Source organism: Euleptes europaea, chromosome 19 (assembly GCF_029931775.1).
Source record: "Euleptes europaea isolate rEulEur1 chromosome 19, rEulEur1.hap1, whole genome shotgun sequence".
Classification (NCBI taxonomy): Eukaryota; Metazoa; Chordata; class Lepidosauria; order Squamata; family Sphaerodactylidae; genus Euleptes; species Euleptes europaea.
This window is the reverse complement of record NC_079330.1, coordinates 28932001-28952161: the sequence shown is the minus strand read 5'-3', so window position 1 is coordinate 28952161 and position 20161 is coordinate 28932001. Positions and strand designations below refer to the sequence as shown.

The following is a 20161-nucleotide window of genomic DNA, read 5'->3' as shown; positions in this document are numbered from 1 at the left end:
GTGACCTTGGGCTAGTCACAGCTCTCTCAGCCCCACCTACCTCACATGGTGTCTGTTGTGGGAAGGGAAGCGGATTGTAAGCCGGTTTGATTCTTCCTTAAGTGGTAGAGGAAGTATGCATATGAAAACCAACTCTTCTTCTGCTTCTTCTTGATACCTAATCAAAAGTTAACTTTGGATATACACACCAACGGGCTTTAGAAAATCACTGTCCTCCTCCTTCTAAAAGGCTGTGATTCTGTGCATAAAGAAGGTTCTGGGTCAATTCCTGGCACCTCCCGTGAAAGGCTCTCAGGTGTCCAGGGTGACCTTTCTCTGCCCGAGACCCTGGAGAGCTGCTGCTAGTCAGAGTAGACAAGTTAGGACTAGACAAACTGAGATGTTCTGACTTGGTGTCAGGCAGATGTTCAGGTAAAATCTGATATGGCCCCCCTGAATATTGGCCAAGTATTTTTAGAAACAGGCACACCTCTTCGGGCAAAGATGAGCTAGATCATGCAGCGGCTGGACCAGAGAGTCATGCTTTGACCACCCAAAGAGGCATGCCTGTACGTTTTCAATATTCAGGCACATTATTGGTATGTACCAATTTACAAAACAAAGCAGAACAAAAGGGCACACGTTTTTTCGCGCACAATTTGCCCCTACTAAAGTAAGATTTGTACGCTCTCCACTTATTGTATAAATAAACTCTTAACAAAATAGCCCCGTCAGGTTCCAAATGACTGGGTTAAAAAAAGTCCTGACATTTAATAAGATATAAAAATGCGAGGCGAGGCTTTACAAAAGATCTTGAAACCCAAAAAAGAAACTGGGAGGTAGACAGATATTTTGAGGACAAACACAGATTTCTCTCTCTTTTTTTCTGAAGCTTTCAGCCATTCTAGACCATCACAGCAGCATCCTCGACAGCTGCTCAGACCTTGTTGCAGATCCAGAGTGGTGGATATGTCACCTGTACGGAAGACTCAGCAGTGCACTTTGGGTCTTGGTAGTGTCTGACTCAATCTCTCTTTTTCTCTCTCTCTCTCTCTCTTTTCAGCCATGCGGCTAAAAACGGAAGTGCTTTCATCCTTTTGCTGTCCTTCAGCTGCAGACAGAACCGGTCTCTTGCTAGGTACAAATAAAATACTATAAAATCGTGGGTATTGGTGTCGGAGAGGCATGCTCTTTTGGTGCATATTTTGCAAAGAATGGCAAAAAGACGGACAGCATGACCCCGACGATCGCCAGCATGTACCCCCAGCCGATCTGGCAATCTCCTGCATAGTAGAGGCTCGAATTCTCACAGTGTCTCCGCACGGCGGCAGAACCGAGACCGAAAGGGTAGACCAAAAGCCCAGAGCCCATGATGAACACTAGAAGGGAAAAGATAAAACGAGAAGGTGTTAGTATTTAGAAAGGGATTTTTCCATGCTTGCCTAACGCAACCTTCATCTATTAACAAACTGCATGGGGTTTCAGGCCCCAGATCAAGCAATTAGTTGCATGTACATTTATACAGATTAAAATGCATGTAATGCTGAAAGCACATTGGTTTTAGATAAGGCTTGTACATGTTGTGACAGGAACAGTCTTAGAAGAAGCCCTTCTGCCCACAGGAGGAAGCTGTCTTTTCTAGGATGACAACAGCCATCTACAATTTTTGTAAGTGCTTCAAAGAAAAATAATGCATTTAAAAAAAATATCTGTTGCTGGATTAATGAGAGGAACAGAATAGCAGTATCAGCTGTCCTGCATGGAGGCTAGCCAATGCAGCCCTTCATGAGTCCCTGCACCGGAATGGCTCCCTTCCAATGAAGAGAGGCATGGCCGCTGCAGCCACTGGCAAGGGAATGCAGGAACCTGGTCCCCTGAGGGCTGACAGCTCCAACCCAGCTCACACCTTCTGGGAAACGTGGCAGCCGGGCTGGATGAACTGCAGGCAGAGAACGGGGAAGGTAATGTTCAGTTAAAAAAACCCTGCAAACACAAAACCAGCACAGGAAACGCAAAGGGGAAAGAGATCCCCTCTCCCTGTTTATGTTGGCCTTCTTTGTGCAAAGTTTTTTTTTTTTTTTTTTTGCAAAGGAACACACCAGCGTGAGCCCCGACTCAACCTCTGGTGTAAATGCCTTAGAAAAATGGGGGGGGGGACATGGAGCCCACTTATACATTTCCCCCTGTGCTTCGCCATGACAAGTTCCAGTAGGGATGCCAACCTCCAGGTGGTACATGGGGATCTCCCAGAATTACAGCTCATCTCCAGACTACTGAGTTCCCCTGGGGAAAAGGGATGCTTTGGAGGGTGGACTTTACAGCACTGTACCCCACAAGTGGCCCCTGACCTCCCCAGGCTCCATCCCCAAATCTCCAGGAGTTCCCAAACCTGTAGCTGGCAACCCTACCCCCCCCCATTGCCAGTGGCGGGGGGACCCGGCAACCTTAACTTCCAGACTTCTAAAATCCTAATGCACTGGTTATTGAATGTCCTCTTTTGTTGATTGTACGGACTCACTACTACGTGTAATCTGCCTCAAGTCCCTGTGAGAAAGGCGGATCATAAAGAACGTAAATAAAACCGATTTAAGCTGCGTCTGGCAAGAAGGTCTGCAGCCTTCTCCAAAGAAAGAGGGGCTGCCTTTTTAAAGACTGGGTCTGAGGATAGGGTTGCCAGGTCCCTCTTCACTACCGGCGGGTGTTTTTTTGGGTGGAGCCTGAGGAAGGCGGGGTTTGGGGAGAGGCGGGACTTCGAATGCCATAGAGCCCAATTGCCAATCGGCTTCACTTTAGAGTATCCCTCGGGGAACTGAGAACAGAGTGGATGATTTTACTATTGGGTACGATTTGGATATGTTTACTGTTTGGGACTGAAGAAAAGATTTGAAACGGCCGTCTCCCACCTTTTCCCAAAAAGTGTGCTTTTGGGATAGTACCTACTATTGGACTTTTTGAAGAAAATACAACATTTACTTGAAAGAACATGGCAATTGGTGCATTGAGACTGCACCTTACTTAGATTGTACATACTTTATATAACTTTGATTGTTCTTATATGTATCTTTCACTCTTGTATTGTTGATGTTACATGTGTAAGTACCAATAAGAATTTTTTGCTACTTTTGTACGGGAGACTCCGTTGCAGACTACCTGGAGGTTGGCAACCCTATCCGAGGACCCCAGGAGGCAGGGTCACATCCTGCCTCTACTTCGAAACCAGGTCTGGTGCGTCAATTTCCTGATGAGACCATCTCTATCCACGCAAACACTCTGCACGTAAAAATAAACGAAGAAGGAAAAGACAGGAGGACGAGGGAGACTTCTGGAACCTGTTCCAACCTGACCGGCTCTTAAATTCAGGATATCTTCTTTATCTCCCTGGGAGTGTCTGCTTGGGCATTCTGTGCGGTAGGTCCATTCCTCTGGATTGGCCTGCCAGGCTGGGTGGGGAGGGAACCTTTCGTTACTAGCTTTAGGAAGGCATGCCAGGCTGTTTTGCTCCAGAGGGCACTTGATGGAGGAGAAAGCATCTTTGGCTCTGCGCGTGCTGGTTTTTTAACTGTATATTGGTTTTTTAAACTGTGTGTTTCAATTGTGTACCAGTTTTCCCTGATTGCTGGCCAATCATGCTGCCAGTTCAGGTATAAGCACCTGACCTGCTACTACCTCATTTACAAAGATGATTCCCCCACCCCGTATTTTTGGATGGAGAAGGAGGAAGAAGAAGAAAAATTGGTTTTTATATGACAATGTTCTCTAGCTTTTTTAAAAAGGAGAATCAAACCAGATTACAATCGCCTTCCCTTCCTCTCCCTACTGCAGACACCTTGTGAGGTACGTGGGGCTGAGAGAGTTCGGAGAGAGCTGTGACTGGCCCAAGGTCACCCAGCAGGCTTCATGTGGAGGAGTGGGGAATCGAATTAGAATCTGACACTCTTAACCACTACACCACACTGGCTCTTAACCACTACACCCCGTTAGTACATGCCCAGCACATGTGAAAAAAGTCTCTTCAGAACAATTCTGATGTGAAGCATTAGAAGTATCATACATTTTTAGGGATTCCATTAAGAGTCAAATATCTGAGTACAATAATTTTTAAAGCTTCTCTTTCAAGTTCACACTGGGAGAACAAGCCTGTATGTTAGTCTTTCATGCACCAAGTTGGAAATAACATTATTTAACAAGTCAGAAGAATCCTTATTTAACAATTCACTCCGTTTCTTCCTAAAGATATTACCCAAGTGTTCATCATTACCCATGCAGAAGAGTCTGTTGAATGTATCTCCTGCCCTTCCTCCACAAAGCCTCAAGGCATCATCAGCTGGTTCTCCACCCTCTCCACAACAACCCTGGAAGGTAGGTCAGGCAGAGAATGGCTGGCCCAAGCTCACCCAGTGAGCTTCCCAGGTGAGCAGAGATTTGAACCCAGGTCTCCCCAACCATAGCCGGACATTCGAACCACTACATTACATGGGACTGTCAGGTGGCCATTCTTGGGCAAGAAAATGGAGCCCTCCCCAACAATGCAAAGTACCAGTCATTTTGCCAGGGGTTGTTTGGCTTTTACAGGGGGTATTTGGCTGTTTCTGAAAAGCAGACAGACAGAGAAGGAGAAGAGTAGTTTGCTGGCAGGATGTTTTCAGAAGGTGAAGTATTTTAAACTGTAAGCTCCTTGGGGCAGAGAACCGTCCTCTTGGACTATGTACAATGTCATGCACATGGAGGGTACAATTATAATAACAGGGGGCTTTGCCAGCCACCTCCCACTTGATCCCCAAAGTGTCCCCCACTTCCGTATGACCTCTTGGCAATGAAACAGCAGTGTAAATTTTACAAAAGTGCCATTCTTGGGTAACCTTGTGTGAGAGAGAGAGAGAGACAGAGAGCAACTTCCATTGTCTACCTCGGACACTTAAGAGACAGCGTCGTGTAGTGGTTAGGAGCAGCGCACTCTAATCTGAAGAACTGGGTTTGATCCCCCACTCTTCCACAGACTCTAATCTGGTGAACCGGGTTGGTTTCCCCACTCCTACACATGAAGGCAGCTGGGTGACCTTGGGCTAGTCGCAGCTCTCTCCAAACTCTCTCAGCCTCACCTACCTCACAAGATGACTGTTGTGGGGAGAGGAAGGGAAGGAGATTGTAAGCTGGTTTGATTCTCCTTAAAGGTAGAGAAAGTTGGCATATAAAAACTAACTCTTCCTCTTCTTCTTCTTCCCAACTCTTCCTCCCCCCGCCCCTTCTGTGCCACTAAGAACCCCGGCTGGCATTCTTTGCCAGGAAGGCCGTGTCAGCTGCACGATGCTTTATAGCTGAGGCCGTGAGCATCAATTTGCGGAAGGTCACCTTTCATTTCTGCTTTCTAATCTTCCAGACTTCAGAGGAGAGAAAGTGTCACTTCTCTTTTGCTATAGTTTACTGGCTCGCCTTACCGAAGCTGTACAGTAGCTGATAGCTTTCACTATATACAACCTGCCTTGGGGAGGATTCATAACACAGTCATAAAACACATGTTGCCCCATGAAACCGGGCAGAGAAAACCTCTCTCCGCAAGAGCATGCCAGCTTTGGCATCACCGTGGTAGAGATCACCAGTACCTCGGAAAGATAGACAGGAAACCTAAAGGTTGAGCTGAGAACTAAAAATTCTTAAAAAGTAATATATGTATATATTTATTAGGTGTACTCAATAAAATGGATAAAAACACTGGGGCTGGACTGCAGGCGACATATAAAATCACATTTATAAACTGTTACAAAAATAACCAACACCTTTGATGACATATAAAATATAAATGGCCAATAGACCTAGGGTTGCCAACCTCCAGGTACTTAGGAAAAAATTTTTTAACCTGTGCTGATATAGTATAGACTGAAGATGAGGGCAGCACAAGGCTCGAAATAACTTGAAGATGCAAATAAGCCTTAGCCGATTTAAGGAAATATTTCATTCATCAAACAAACTAAAAAACAAACAAACTGAGGAATCTCTTAAAGAGAGAAATTTGTGTTAAATCACACCAATATGCCTCGCAGGGCTTAAAACATATAAAGCATATATGCCTCACCAGGCAAATAGATAGTACATAGGAGTTCAGCCAGCCCTTAGTGGCTGAACTCCTATGTACTATCTATTTGCCTGGTGAGGCATATATGCTTTATATGTTTTAAGCCCTGCGAGGCATACCGGTGTGATTTAACACAAATTTCTCTCTTTAAGAGATTCCTCAGTTTGTTTGTTTTTTAGTTTGTTTGATGAATGAAATATTTCCTTAAATTGGCTAAGGCTTATTTGCATCTTCAAGTTATTTCGAGCCACGTGCTGCCCTCATCTTCAACCTCCAGGTACTAGCTGGAGATCTCCTGCTATTACAACTGATCTCCAGCTGACAAAGATCAGTTCACCAGAGAAAATGGCCTCTTTGGCAATTGGACTCTATGGCACTGAAGTCCCTCCCCTCCCCAAACCCCGCCCTCCTCAGGCTCTGCCCTAAAAACCTCCCGCTGGTGGTGGAGAGGGACCTGGCAACCCTAAATTGACCATAGACCCAAAAGGCAAGAATAGGGAGAATGATTTACCAAGGTCACGTCCCAGAAAACAGGAATTGTTCTGGGCAAACAAGGGAACTTTGGGAGGGGCTGTGGCTAAGTGTCAGAGCATCTGCTTGGCATGCAGAAGGTCCCAGGTTCAATCCCCGGCACCTCCAGTTAAAAGGACTAGGCAAGTAAGGGATGTGAAAGACCTCGGCCTGAGACCCTGGAGAACCGCTGTCCCTCTGAGTAGACAATACTGATTCTTGTAGGTTATCCGGGCTGTGTAACCGTGGTCTTGGTATTTTCTTTCCTGACATTTCAGGACAATACTGAATTTGATGGACCGAGGGTCTGGTTCAGTATAAACTTCATGTGTTCGTGTGAACTGGAGAACTGAATATTCCCCTTCCCAATAATTCACCAAACACACATCCCAGAAAACAGGAATTATCCCAGGCAAACAGGGGAACTGGACAACTAGATATTCCCCCTCCCCAAAAATGCAGTGGCCATTTTTCTGAATGCCAACTGCATCCAGGCTCCAAAGAGACACTTGAGATCATGCAAAGTGATGGCATTAGGCCGGTGGGATAGTGGGCTTTAAACGGCTGAACCCCCTCCTCTCCTCCTCACAAGCTGCTTTTTGGGAAGCCCCTCAAACAGCTTGCCACATTACGGGGGGACGGGGGATGGACACGAACCCAAGGCACGCAACTGCCCTCGCGGGTCGCCCTGACTCCCTCGTTTTGGTGACAAGGAGCACCTGCAATTCAGGCTCCAGTGGCTAGGTGGCAGCAGTGCCTAGGGCTCGGCAGCCGGGATGTGCCGTAGGTGAAGACCAGGGTTTCGCCTCCTCCAGACCAGGACACCAAGGTCACCACAGTGCAGGTGTAGGGGTGGTACTGGATCGCTCGATGAAGATGTCAACCCCATGTGCGGCTGCTGCAAAAAAGGCAAATTCCACGCTGGCCTTAATTAGACGAGGAATAGAGAATAAAACTGCTGCTCTCATACTGCCCTTGTACAAATCTATGGTGAGACCCCACTTGGAAGACTGTGTACAGTTCTGGTCACCACACCTAAAAAAGGATATTGCAGAGTTTGAGAAGGTGTGGAAAAGAGCAACCACAATGATTAGGGGACTAGAGCAACTGTCCTATGGGGAGCGGTTAAGACGCTTAGGGCTGTTTAGCTTGGAAAGAAGGCGGCTGAGGGGAGACATGATAGAGGTCTATAAAATTATGCATGGTTTGGAGAGAGCGGACAGGGAGAAGTTTTTCTCCCTCTCCCATAATACTAGAACGCGAGATTGTCTGTTGAAGCTGGAGGGTGAGAGATTCAAAACAGATGAAAGGAAGTATTTTTTCACACAACGCATAGTTAGAATGTGGAACTCCCTGCCCCAGGCTGGTGATGGCTGCCAACTTGGAAGGCTTTAAGAGGGGAGTGGACATGTTCATGGAGGAAAGGGGTATTCATGGCTATTAGTTAAAATGGATACTAGTCATGCTGCATACCTATACTCTCTAGTTATCAGAGGAGCATGCCGATTATATTAGGTGTTGTGGGACACAGGCAGGATGGTGCTGCTGCAGTCGTCTTGTTGGTGGGCTTCCTGGAGGCACCTGGTGGGCCACAGTGTGAACAGACTGCTGGACTTGATGGGCCTTTGCTGATCCAGCAGGGCCTTTCTTATGTTCTTATGTTGCCTCAAAAAAAGGCCAAGGAGGTCCACTTGAAATCCCAGCAAGCAAGCCTCCAAAGTAAGGTCTTTAAAAAAAAAAAAAAAAAAAAAAAAAAAAAGGAAAGACCACAGCAGATACTTTGGAAGCAGAAATTGTAACCTTTGCAAAAAAGGAATGTGAATCATAGAATCATAGAGCTGGAAGGGGCCATACAGGCCATCTAGTCCAACCCCTGCTTAATGCAGGATCAGCCTACCTAGAGAGTCCCTGACAAGTGCTTGTCCAGCCGCTGCGTAAAGACTGCCACTGAAGGGGAGCTCGCCACCTCCCTAGGTAGCTGATTCCACTGTTGAACTCTCACTGAAAATAAAAATCCTGATATCCAGTAGGTACTTTTCCGACTGCAACTTAAACCCATTGTTGTGAGTCCAATCCTCTGCTGCCAAGAGGAACAGCTCCCTGCCATCCAGCGTGGTGTAGTGGTTTGGAGCGGTGGACTCTGATCTGGAGAACCGGGTTTGATTCCCCACTCCTCCACATGAAGCCAGCTGGGTGACCTAGGGCTAGTCACAGCTCTCTCAGTCCCACCTACTACACAGGGTATCTGTTGTGGGGAGCGGAAGGAAAGGTGATTATAAGCTGGTTTGATTCTTCCTTAAGTGGTCAATAAAGTCAGCATACAAAAACCAACTGTTGTTCTTCCAAATGACAGCTCTTGAAACAATTGTTTCCCCCCTCAATCTCCTCTTCTCCTGACTGAACATTTCCAATTCCCTCAGCCTTTCCTCATCAGGCTTGGTCATATGGAGGAGTGGGGAATCAAACCCGGCTCTCCAGATTAGAGTCCGCCGCTCATGTAGAGGACTGGGGAATCGAACCCGGTTCTCCAGATTAGAGTCTGCCGCTCATGTGGAGAAGTGGGGAATCGAACCTGGTTCTCCAGATTAGAGTCCACTGCTAAAGAACAAGTGTGATGGGGGGAGGGAAGGTTTCCCAAGTTTAAATGTCCTGCCTGCCAAACTTTCAATTCATGGGCTGAAAAAAAGTTGCTCTCTCTCAATCCTCACTCCCCTCTCACACACACACCGGCAAATTTGCATTGGGGGGATATTAATGCTGGCTTACCTTATAGGGCTGTTGTACGGATGACTGTGATAATGTGCTTGGAACACTGAAAGTGCTACACAACTTCTAACAACAGTGAGATCGGCGCACGTGGCTTTGACGGCTCACAAGGACAGCGCTTTAAAAAGCGGTTTACAAACAGTGTGACAACCAAGGTTTCCCGCGTTCGAATCTTACCCATCTTCATCTTAGACAAGCACACTTCTCCCCGGGAATAAGAAATACGGATCCAACTGACAACGCTCTAAAGATGACAAGAGACTGTCTATGGAGTGCCTGGAATGCACTAAAGACACTCCTATTGTTCTTCAGAAGCTTTTAAGAGACGGCCTCTCGATTCCCAGGGATGCCAAGGCAGGTAACCGGAGCCTCACCAGCCCGCAATGCAAGCAAGCCCTCCTCTGCATTTATTCTATCAAAGGCCAGCCAAATGACAGACTAGCAGCAGACGAGGCATCCGTCTGCATCCCAAAGCAGCCATCGTCTTTGGTGGCAGAGAAATGAAAAGCCGCGGGCCGTCGCCACTGTCAAAGGCATGTGCAATTTTCCTCCTTTTGTAATGGTTGTTTTTTCCTGCCCAGAATTATTTCCTTTGGTTTAATTTCAGTCTCCACAAGCTGCAATTCCGAGTTATGTGAAAGCAATCTTGGATCGCTTCCATCTGAACGGAAGGGCCGCACCAGTTCCCTTTGGCTGGTCTCTCCCCCGGGGGTTGCGCTCAGGGAGGGGGGCAGCGGTTCACAAGCACAAGACAAAATGCCGGTATGGAGGAAGAGATGGTCTCAGATGGCAGAAAGCAGCAGTTTTTACAAAAATCTGGTTGCTTTGTGTCACCCTCGGCTTGTCTGCCAGGGAGCTCCTAGACACTGCAAAGGAGCTTGTCAAAGTTTCTCAGGCCCTGGACAGTCCGACTGGGCCTCACTGCCTCTCTCTGCATAAACAGGAGCCCAGCCAGACCCCAGGGATACCTGTGAATTTTGTGGCCGTAATTCGAGAATCCCCATTTCTGACATGGGCTCTACCTGCTTGGGACATAACTGCTCATGACTTAACGACTCATGTGGCGAGCCAGCATGGTGTAGTGGTTAAGAGAAGTGGTTTGGAGCGGTGGAATCTAATCTGGAGAACCGGGTTTGATTCCCCACTCCTCCACATGAAGCCAGCTGGGTGACCTTGGGCTTGTCACAGCTCTCTTAGAGCTCTCTCAGCCCCACCTACCTCACAGGATGTCTGTTGTGGGGAGGGGAGGGGAAGGTGATTGTAAGCCGATTTGATTCTTTCTTAAGTGGTACAGAAAGTCAGCATATAAAAACTAACTCGTCCTCTTCTTCAGTCAGCTTTTTTCCTGGCCGTACTAAGCACATGCGATAGAAATATTACCATTAATGACGCTTGCTTTTGTATCGATGAAAAAAATGAACCAAGATTCCCAGCAATGTAAAAGAGAAAAGGGGGGGGGGAATAAAAGTGGTCACAATGACAGCTTGTGAAAACAAAGAGGAAGGAAGGCTGCTCCAGCCCTCCTGCGAACTGCCCCAAGGAAGAGCCGAAGGGCTGGTCAGGCATTCCCTTGGTTCTGATCTAGAAACAGGCCCCTGAAAGGAAGACCTGGTTAGGACATAAGAAAAGCCCTGCTGGATCAGACCAAAGGCCCATCAAGTCCAGCAGTCTGTTCACACAGTGGCCAACCAGGTGCCTCTAGGAAGCCCACAAACAAGAAGACAGCAGCAGCACCATCCTGCCTGTGTTCCACAGCACCTAAGATAATAGGCATGCTGAAGATAATAGGTTTGGATCATGACTAGTATTCATTGAACTTAGTAGCCATGGATAGCCCTCTCCTCCATGAACATGTCCACTCCCCTCTTAAAGCCTTCCAAGTTGGCAGCCATCTCCACATTCAGGGGCAGGGAGTTCCACAATTTAACAATTTAACTATGCTTTGTCTGAAGAGACTTGGTTTCAAGCCCTCATTTTGCTCAGCACCGTTCAGGGCTAAGATGCAGGGTCGTGAATGCGTGGCTGCCGGATCCTAGCTGTGGGGCAGATGTCATTCTGCGTCAGATGCCACCCAGGACGGCTCAGGCATCCCCAAGGAACATGGAGTCGCATGCCCTCTCCCTGCAAGCACCGTTTGAAAACCTCCGCTTCCCTCCTCCTAACTGTATGGTGCTTGGCAAATGCAGAATAAGCCAGGCTGCTCACAGACAAGTTCTATATCCTCGAGGGACTCCCCAAACCTGCAGAAAAATACTGTCTGTCTGTAAATTAAACAAAATGAATAAAGCCAGTCATGGAAGCAGAGAGGATGGAATAGGTCAGGTGAAACCCTCTCACCTGTAAAAGCATCATAAGAACATAAGAACACAAGAAAAGACCCACTGGATTGGACCAAAGCCCATCAGCAGTCTGTTCACACAGTGGCCAACCAGCTGCCTCTAGGAAACCCACAAGCAAGGCAACTGCAGCAGTATTGTCCTGACTGCATTTCACTGCACCTAATATAATAGGCATGCTCCTCTGTTCCTGGAGAGAATAGGTATGCATCATGACTAGTATCTATTTTAACTAGTAGCCATGAATACCCCTCTCCTCCATGAATGTATCCACTCCCCTCTTAAAGCCTTCCAAGTTGGCAGCCATCTCCACATCCTGGGGCGGGGAGTTCCACAATTTAACGATGCGTTGCGTGAAGAAATACTTCCTTATATCAGTTTTGAATCTCTCACCCTCCAGCTTCAGCAGATGACCCCACATTCTGGTAGTATGAGACAGGGAGAAAAGCTTCTCCCTGTCCACTCTCTCCATACCATGCATAATTTTATAGACCTCTATCATGTCTCCCCTTAACCACCTTCTTTCCAAGCTGAACAGCCCTAACTGTTTTAACCACTCCTCGTAGGGCCGTTGCTCTAGCCCCCTGATCATTTTGGTTGCTCTTTTCCGCACCTTCTCAAGCTCTGCAATATGCTTTCTTAGGCGCAGTGACCAGAACTGTGCACAGTATTCCAAGTGTGGTCTCACCACAGATTTGTACAAGGGCAGTATGACATCCCACCGGTGACCTGCACGGGAGCTGCATTTGACCCCATTGTGGGCATCAGCGGCTTCAGGGAAAAGAGCTGCCTGTCCCCTGGGCGCCCTCCCGGTGACCCAGGAGGTTACACTCCGCTGCTTCTATTCTCCATGAAAAGAAAAAATGAGGGCCGTCAACCACCTTGGCGCTCCCGGATAGTGGGGGGAGCCAGAAGATTTATTGGCGTAATGCAGTATAACACAGCCGCAGAGCGGGGCCTCTTCACCCTTTGCAAAGGATGAAGCGATCTCGAAACGCAAAGCCTCCATGGGGGAGAGCATTTTACCATCAGCACAGAAGGTGAAAACACACTGTCTCCCTGAATAAAAGACCCAGAGAAGACTTTTTAAAGAACTGGAAACTGTATTTTGAATATACTCTAAAGTGAAACAGAAATTAATACTTAATATGAATTGTTACAGTAGAGATGGCTCTAGTGTGGTAGTTATGTAATAAATACAAATAATTATGATATTGAGGTAAACTATGATACTTCATTATTTTATTATAACATGTATAGTAATATCATTTATTGTTAGTATTGACCACAAGCTCCAATGCATGGCTTTTCGATTTATAATTAGAAATGTAGTAGGTTATTTTATTGTTTAGAATGGTTTAGAATTAAGTTCATATACCCTCAATTATATCTCAATTAAAAACCTTGGAGGTTTTTAAGCAGAGGCCAGATGGCCATCTGTCAGTGATGCTGAATCTATGACCTTAGGCAGTTCATGAGAGGGAGGGCATCTTGGCCATCTTCTGGGCGTGTAGGGGTCACTGGGGGTGTGTGGGGGGGAGGTAGTTGTGAATTTCCTGCATTGTGCAGGGGGTTGGACTAGATGACCCTGGTGGTCCCTTCCAACTCTATGATTCTATGAAATCACTCTAGAAAAACTCCCCGCAAGCATCTGCCGTTATCATCAGGGAAAGCGGAAGCAAAACACGAATAAATCCCTGGCATCTCTTGCTCACCTAACCTTGGTAGCAATCGCTTTCCCACCCCAGCCGTGGCTGTCCATCATACCATCTGCGAAATTCCTACGGCACTGCTCTCTATCTAGAAAACAACCATTCGCTCAATGACGGCCCTGGAACAAAGGAGCTTAAAGGGCCCAGCGGTGGCTCTTAGCTGGAAGAGGCGGCTGCCTCATGCCTGGAGCATCCGAATTACAGGGGGGGCGGGAGAGTTATTGATGGTGTGTTTTCCTCCAGGTTGCTAATAAAGGCTTCTTGGCGCGGGGTCAAAAGCAGAGCTTTCTATTCATCAAACCCACGCCGGAGTCTTGTGAATGTCACCGTTCTGAAGACCACGTGCCTCCGTCTCCTTGTAAAACACCCCCGGCTATGAAAGTCCCTCCCCTCCCTGCCCGTTTTCATGAGTCTTTTTCTGACATGCCCTAAATCTGCATTGCTGCGGATTGGAAACAGTCCCTCTCATGTGGCTGTTGCTGTTTTTTAAGTCGTGGTTTCTCCACAGAGGGGGTGGGTGGGTGGGTGGGTGGGGGTGGCTTTGTTCCAGCTGCATGATAGACTGCAAAACAAAAGGTTTTTTTTTGTGGTCTCCTCCTCTCTCCAAATGTTCTTAGAACCTGAGAGGGTGGGGGAAATTGCAGAGGGTTGTGTGCTTTTTTGCCGGAGTCTTTCTCCCCAATTCAGATCTCACCTCTCTCTGCCACGAACTCATTCAGAGGCCTTCGGCAAGCCCTTATTCTCAGCCCTCCTCTATCAATCTCGTGGGAGTCTAGCTTTAAAGGTGTGAAGGAAGTGGATGGAGACATCTTCCTCCTGCTCTCCCCAAATACCAGCACTTGGGAGCCCCCAAGGAGAGCTGATGGGCAACTGAACTGGGAGAGACCAAAAGGAAAGGCTTCTTAGCTCAAAGAGTCATTAACACACGGAGCTGACTGCCACTCGTGGAACACATGAACATGACGCCAGCGTGGTGTAGCGGTTAGGGGCGGTGGACTCTAATCGGGAGAACCAGGTTCGAATCCTCACTCCTCCACATGAGTGGCGGACGCTAATCTGGAGAACTGGCTTTGATTCCCCACTCCTCCGCATGAAGCCTGCTGGGTGACCATGGGCTAGTCACAGTTCTCTTAGAGCTCTCTCAGCCTCACCTCCCTCACAAGGAATCTGTTGTGGGGAGAAGAAGGGAAGGCGATTGTAAGCCAGTTTGCTTCTCCTTAAAAAAAGGTAGAGAAAGTTGGCATATAAAAACCAACTCCTCTTCCTCAGACCATCAGAATCAGTATTGTCTACTCTAACTGGCAGCAGCTCTCCAGGGTCTCAGGCAGAGGTCTTTCACATCACTTACTACCTGGTCCTTTAAACTGGGGGTGCTGGGGATTGAACCTGGGACCTTCTGCGTGCCAAGCAGATGCGTTACTACTAAGCCATGGCCCCTCCCCAAGGGGGATGTAGTGACGGCTGCTAAGGTAGATGCCTTTGGAAAGTGGATTAGACAAATTCATGGAGGAGTGGGACACTGACGGCTGTTAGCCAGGAGGACTCAATGGAACCTCCATGTTTGGAAGCAGTCTACCTCTGAATGCCTGTTGCTTGAGGAAAGAAACCAGGGGAGAGGTAGGCGCTGGCCTCTGCACCTCTGCTTGTGGACTGCCTGGAAGCGCCTGGTCAGCTATTTCGGGAAAGAGGACACTGGATGGACCTTTGGTCAGAGCCAGCAGGACTCTTTGCCTGTTTCTACACGACATGGATCTTTGACGGATTATTGTGCTAACAGCCAGTACAGAAAGCCCTGTTTTAGCCGAGCCTAGATTGCTTCGGCTCACTCAGTGGGATATCTCGCTTGCTCCCCCCCCCCCCGAACGTGGGCCCCCAGCCAGATTGCAAAGTGCTTTTAGAGCTCGCTTCCCATTAGAGGAGCATGTTGCTGGTGGTGGGGGGAGGGCAGCTCTCCTGTCCAGCACATTTTCAGGCACATGAAACTATCCAAAGGGTTCTTTGAATCCTGGCCGTGAAATGCTAAGCAAGCTGAAGGCGTCTAAATTGCTACGGGAACAAAGTCGTGGTATTTCCAAGTATTCCTTTCGGGTTGGCCATTCACCCGTCCTAGGACAACTGTACAGGAGCGATCCAGTGTGGTGTAGTGGTTAAGAGCGGTGGTTTGGATTGGTGGACTCTGATCTGGAGAACCGGGTTTGATTCCCCACTCCTCCACATGAGTGGCGGAGGCTAATCTGGTGAACTGGATTTGTTTCCCCACTCCTCCACACGAAGCCAGCTGGGTGACCTTGGGCTAGTCACAGCTCTCTCAGCCCCACCTACCTCACAGGGCATCTGTTGTGGGGAGGGGAAGGTGATTGTAAGCTGGATTGATTCTGCCTTAAGTGGTAGAGAAAGTCAGCATATAGAAACCAACTCATCTTCTTCGGGATCACACAACCCTAGGAGGCAATGGGAGTCCAGCCAGTCCTGTTAATACTGCTGATTCCGGCCTGCCTCTTCAGTTTGCTCTTGGACTGCCCATCCCTGCATGCCTCCACCCCGCCAGCCCCGACAATCTCCAGCTTCCGGCAGCAGCCCAAGGGCTTGGGGTCAAGGCTGACTCATGCCAACCCAGGGCAACTTAAAAGCATCAGGGAAGAAAGCAATATTGCAGCTTCAGCTGAACCCATCTCTGATGCATCTTTGCCTTCTGTCATGTTTGCCTCACTGTACCAAGTCCCTTGTTTAAATTATCCTAAAAGGGGTCAGCCGTCGCCGTGCCCCCACCCTGAAGGATTTCAGCAGTGAGATCAGTTCATACATCTTTTGAAAAGGAAAGGACGCTGGTGCATCCTCCAGAATCAGGGCGTGCGCTTATTTTCCTCTAAAAATATCGCCATTACCTCTGCTTGTTTTATTTTTCTGCCGACTCGGGCGTTTGAATTTCTCCAAGGAAAGCTGATGACAGAAAGGTCTGTCTGGAAAAGACCACAGTGCTCCACAACATTTGAATGCCAGGGAGGTCAGAATTTTTTGTGAGAAAAACATACTCCGACTCCTTAAGAAAATGGATCAAGATGCCAAGTACATCCGTTGCCCTCATGTACCTCCTGAAGTAAATCCTAAGCAAGTAAATAGTTCATCCCAGAGACTGGGTCAGCCTATTTGGGTTCTGCTTCATTTTTGACATCTCATCAAGCAGGAATTCAGAGCGGAGGCTTCCCACCCACCCCTTAACAAAGTCGAAGCTAGTGGACATCATTACACCTTGTGGCAGTGAGTTCCACAGGTTTATTCTGTGCTATATGAAGGAAGAATGCAGGAAGTTCAGAATCAAGAAGATGAAGAAGAGTTGGGTTTTTTATAGCCTGATTTTCTCAGCCTTTTAAGGAGTTTCAAACTGGCTTACAGTTGCCTTCCCATCCATATCCCCCCCACAACAGACACCTTGTGAGGTAGGTGGGGCTGAGAGAGTTCAGAGAGAACTGTGACTGGCCCAAAGTCACTCAGCCCAAAGTCACCCAGCAGGCTTCATGGCGGGGAGTGGAGAATCTAACCTGGTTCACCAGATTAGAGTCAACCACTCATGTGGCGGAGTAGGGAATCAAACCCAGTTTTCCAGCTTACAGTCCGCAGCTCCTAACCACTACACCACGCTGGCTCAGCAATTTGTACCTCTAAGCTCTAATCTGATCCACTTTTCCATCATCCACTTTTCCACTCTGCACATAATTTGGTGAACCTCTGCCCCCTCCCTTAAACAAGACTACGGGACGAACGATACATATCATAAAGACTTTGCGCTGTTCACTGAAGAAGGAGGATCTGCATCGCACAGACTGTACGAATTCAAGATCCGGATTTCTAGGGACCATCATCTGAATTTTAAAAATGCCTTCCCCCCTCCCCTCCATGTTGTCAGCTTGACCGTATTTGGACCCAAAACGGAGTCCCACTGCCATCAGCGTATTCTATTCACAGTCACTCTGACGCCAGCAGCAAAAGTTAACACATGGATGGGTGGCTCTTTCCTCACCTTGTCAGTCAAGGCTGGAGCGACATCCAGTTTGAAAAGGTCATCGTTTTGCCTTAGAAACTCAAGGTTGCTTGGCTCCCTCCAGCCTCCCTCCCAAGCATATGGAAGCCTGGCAGACACATCTCTCTTAAAAATGAAAAGGAAGATATCAATAGCAAATAATTTAATAACTGATCCAGTACTTGAGAGTGTGCAAAGCACTTCACAACCATGATCTTGCAAATCCTGACAGCAACTGTTCAATGCAGCCTTGACATTACTCCCACTATATTCCACACACACCCGTTTTTCACTGTCAAGTTGCAGCCGACTTATGACAACCTTACAGGGTTTTCAAGGTCAAAGGCACTCAGAGGTGTTTTGCCACTACCTTTCTCTGCGTAATGACCCTGGACTTCCTTGGTAGTCTCCCATCCAAGTACTGACCAGGGCCAACCCTGCTTAGTTCTGAGGGGAGGGGCCGTGGCTCAGTGGCAGAGCCTCTGCTTGGCATGCAGAAGGTCCCAGGTTCAATCCCCAGCACCTCCAGTTAAAGGGACTAGGCAGGTAGGTGATGTGAAAGACCCTTGCCTGAGACCCTGGAGAGCCGCTGCCGGTCTGAGTAGACAATACTGACTTTGATGGACCAAGGGTCTGATTCAGTAGAAGGCAGCTTCGTGTGTTCAGGTGAGATCGGACTAGCCTGGGCTATCCAGTTCATGGCTCACTATATTTATGACAGGGGAAACTGAGGCACAGAAGAGGCACCCTCCTTCTGCTCAGCAACATTTCTCTGCTGCTCACCAGCTCTCAGTATTCCCAGGTTTATGCATGCCAGGGTTTTGCAGATTTATGCGTGAAAACACACAGATATGGGCTTGTTATGATGACTTTGGAGAGCCGAATAAGAGATTGTGAAACGGAGCCCTGATCATGGTTGCCGTCCTGATGGAAAGCAACAAGGGCCAAGGAATCCAACCGCCCAGCACCATGGCCAGCTCCTGCATGGCTAGGAAGGGGGAATAAGACTGTTGGAGTGGAGAGAGTAAGAACTGCCACCTGCCTCAGGCAAAACTGGAGGTGAATCTAGAGTTTCCTGCTTGGCAAAAAGAAAAGAAAAAAAGCTAGCCATTTCAAGGAAAGATAAGGCCTTTTATGCAGGGACGTCGGAGCTTCCTTTTGATTATGCGTGCCTTTTCTGCCCATCAGAGGTCGCCTCGCTCTCCCTGTGAGTTTTGCCCACATTTTCTAGATTGGGGCTAAAACAGCATCTGGAAAACACGGGCAAAATGTGCGGGGAGAGCAAGGTGACCTCTTAGGGGCGGAAAAGGCCTGCATAATAAAAAAAAAAAGCCCCAAAGCAGTCGGCGGGGGTGACTGTGGGGAAACATCCCTGCATAAGAGGCCAAAAAGAACTCTGTACAAATCTGAAGTTTTTGCTGGCAGAGCTTCTCCTCTCTGCTCCTCCAACAGCCAACAAACTTTTATTTTTTTGGCATCCAGTACTTTTTGTCTTCCGATTTCCTGGTCACAAACATCTTACAAAACGCTTCTTTGCTCACAGCAACAAGCAATATGACGCAAAGGGGATATAGGCGAGGGGAGTCTCTATTTTGGAAAGCGACCTTGGTACAAAACACCCTGCGTGTAGTAAGCCAGCTCATTAGGGAGAAGGTTTCACTCCACTCTTTCTGCTTCGTGTTCTAGTTGCCTACATGCTGGAAGTCCCCCTCCTCAAATCACATGGAAGCGCATCCGTTCCTGGTGAGATCAGATCTAGCCACAGTGACCCATGCCTTAGTTATATCTATACTGGACTGTTGCAATGCCCTCTACTTGGGGCTACCCTTGAAGAGTGTTTGGAGGCTGTTGCTAGTGCAGAAAGCTGTGGCTAGACTGATAGTTGGGGCCAACTATCGGGAGCAGGTGACGCTGAAATTACAACAATTACACTGGCTATGGATCTATTCCCGAGCCCAGTTCAAGAGAAGGCTTTTTTAATGGGGCTGTGGCTCAGTGGTAGAGCCTCTGCTTGGCATGCAGAAGGTCCCAGGTTCAATTCCCAGCATCACCAGTTACAAGGACCAGGTAGGAGGTGGTGTGAAAGACCTCTGACTGAGATCTTGGGGAGCTGCTGCTAGTCTGAGTAGACAACAGTGACCTTGATGGACCTATGGTCCGATTCTGTATAAGGCAGATGCATGTGTTAGTGGCAGCCCCACCATTATGGGAGAACCAGGTACACATGGCCCCCTGATTTTTGATCTTCAGGAAACAGTTGAAGACAGTTTTATTGAGGACTGCCTTGGGATAAGTTACTAGCAGTCCCGAGCTGTGATTTTAAATTTTGGCTTTTAAGTTTTTAATGTATTTTATTCTATGTGATTTATCTATATTGTGAACTGCCTTGAGCTCCCTAAGGAAGAAAGGTGGCTAACAGATGTTTTAAATGAATAATTATAATAAGTAAGTGGGCTGGCCAGAAGAGGCACTCTAGTCCAGCAGGGCATGCTGGAGAGCCTGGGAAAGGAAAGGAAGAGAGCTGCCCGGCAGGAGAAGGGAGCAGCTGCCTGTATCGTGCCTGCCCCCCATCTCCAACAGAGGACCCCTCTCTCCCTTAACTGGCATTGGCAGGGCCATCTGAAGGAGGGCATCTGGCAGCTGGGCACCCCCTCCAGAGGGACAGCTCCTGCCATGCTGGGACCACTACAGAGACACAAAGAAGCAGGTCTAGATCCAGCATGGCTGAGGCTCCCTTCCACGAGCAACAGCTGGACAAAACTGAGGGGCT

The 20161-nt window shown here is 48.0% G+C and overlaps 1 protein-coding gene across 1 annotated transcript in view; it reads right to left on the bottom strand.

Annotated features, from left to right (window-relative positions):
* Window positions 1–1097: 1097 nt before the first annotated feature.
* The window catches only part of LHFPL7 (LHFPL tetraspan subfamily member 7), a 96494-nt gene continuing 77430 nt past the window's right edge, over window positions 1098–20161 (bottom strand). Inside the window, exon 3 of the mRNA XM_056865414.1 lies at window positions 1098–1358. Coding sequence (XP_056721392.1) covers window positions 1132–1358 — 227 coding nt within the window. The 3' untranslated portion in view covers window positions 1098–1131. The remainder of the gene's footprint in view (window positions 1359–20161) is intronic.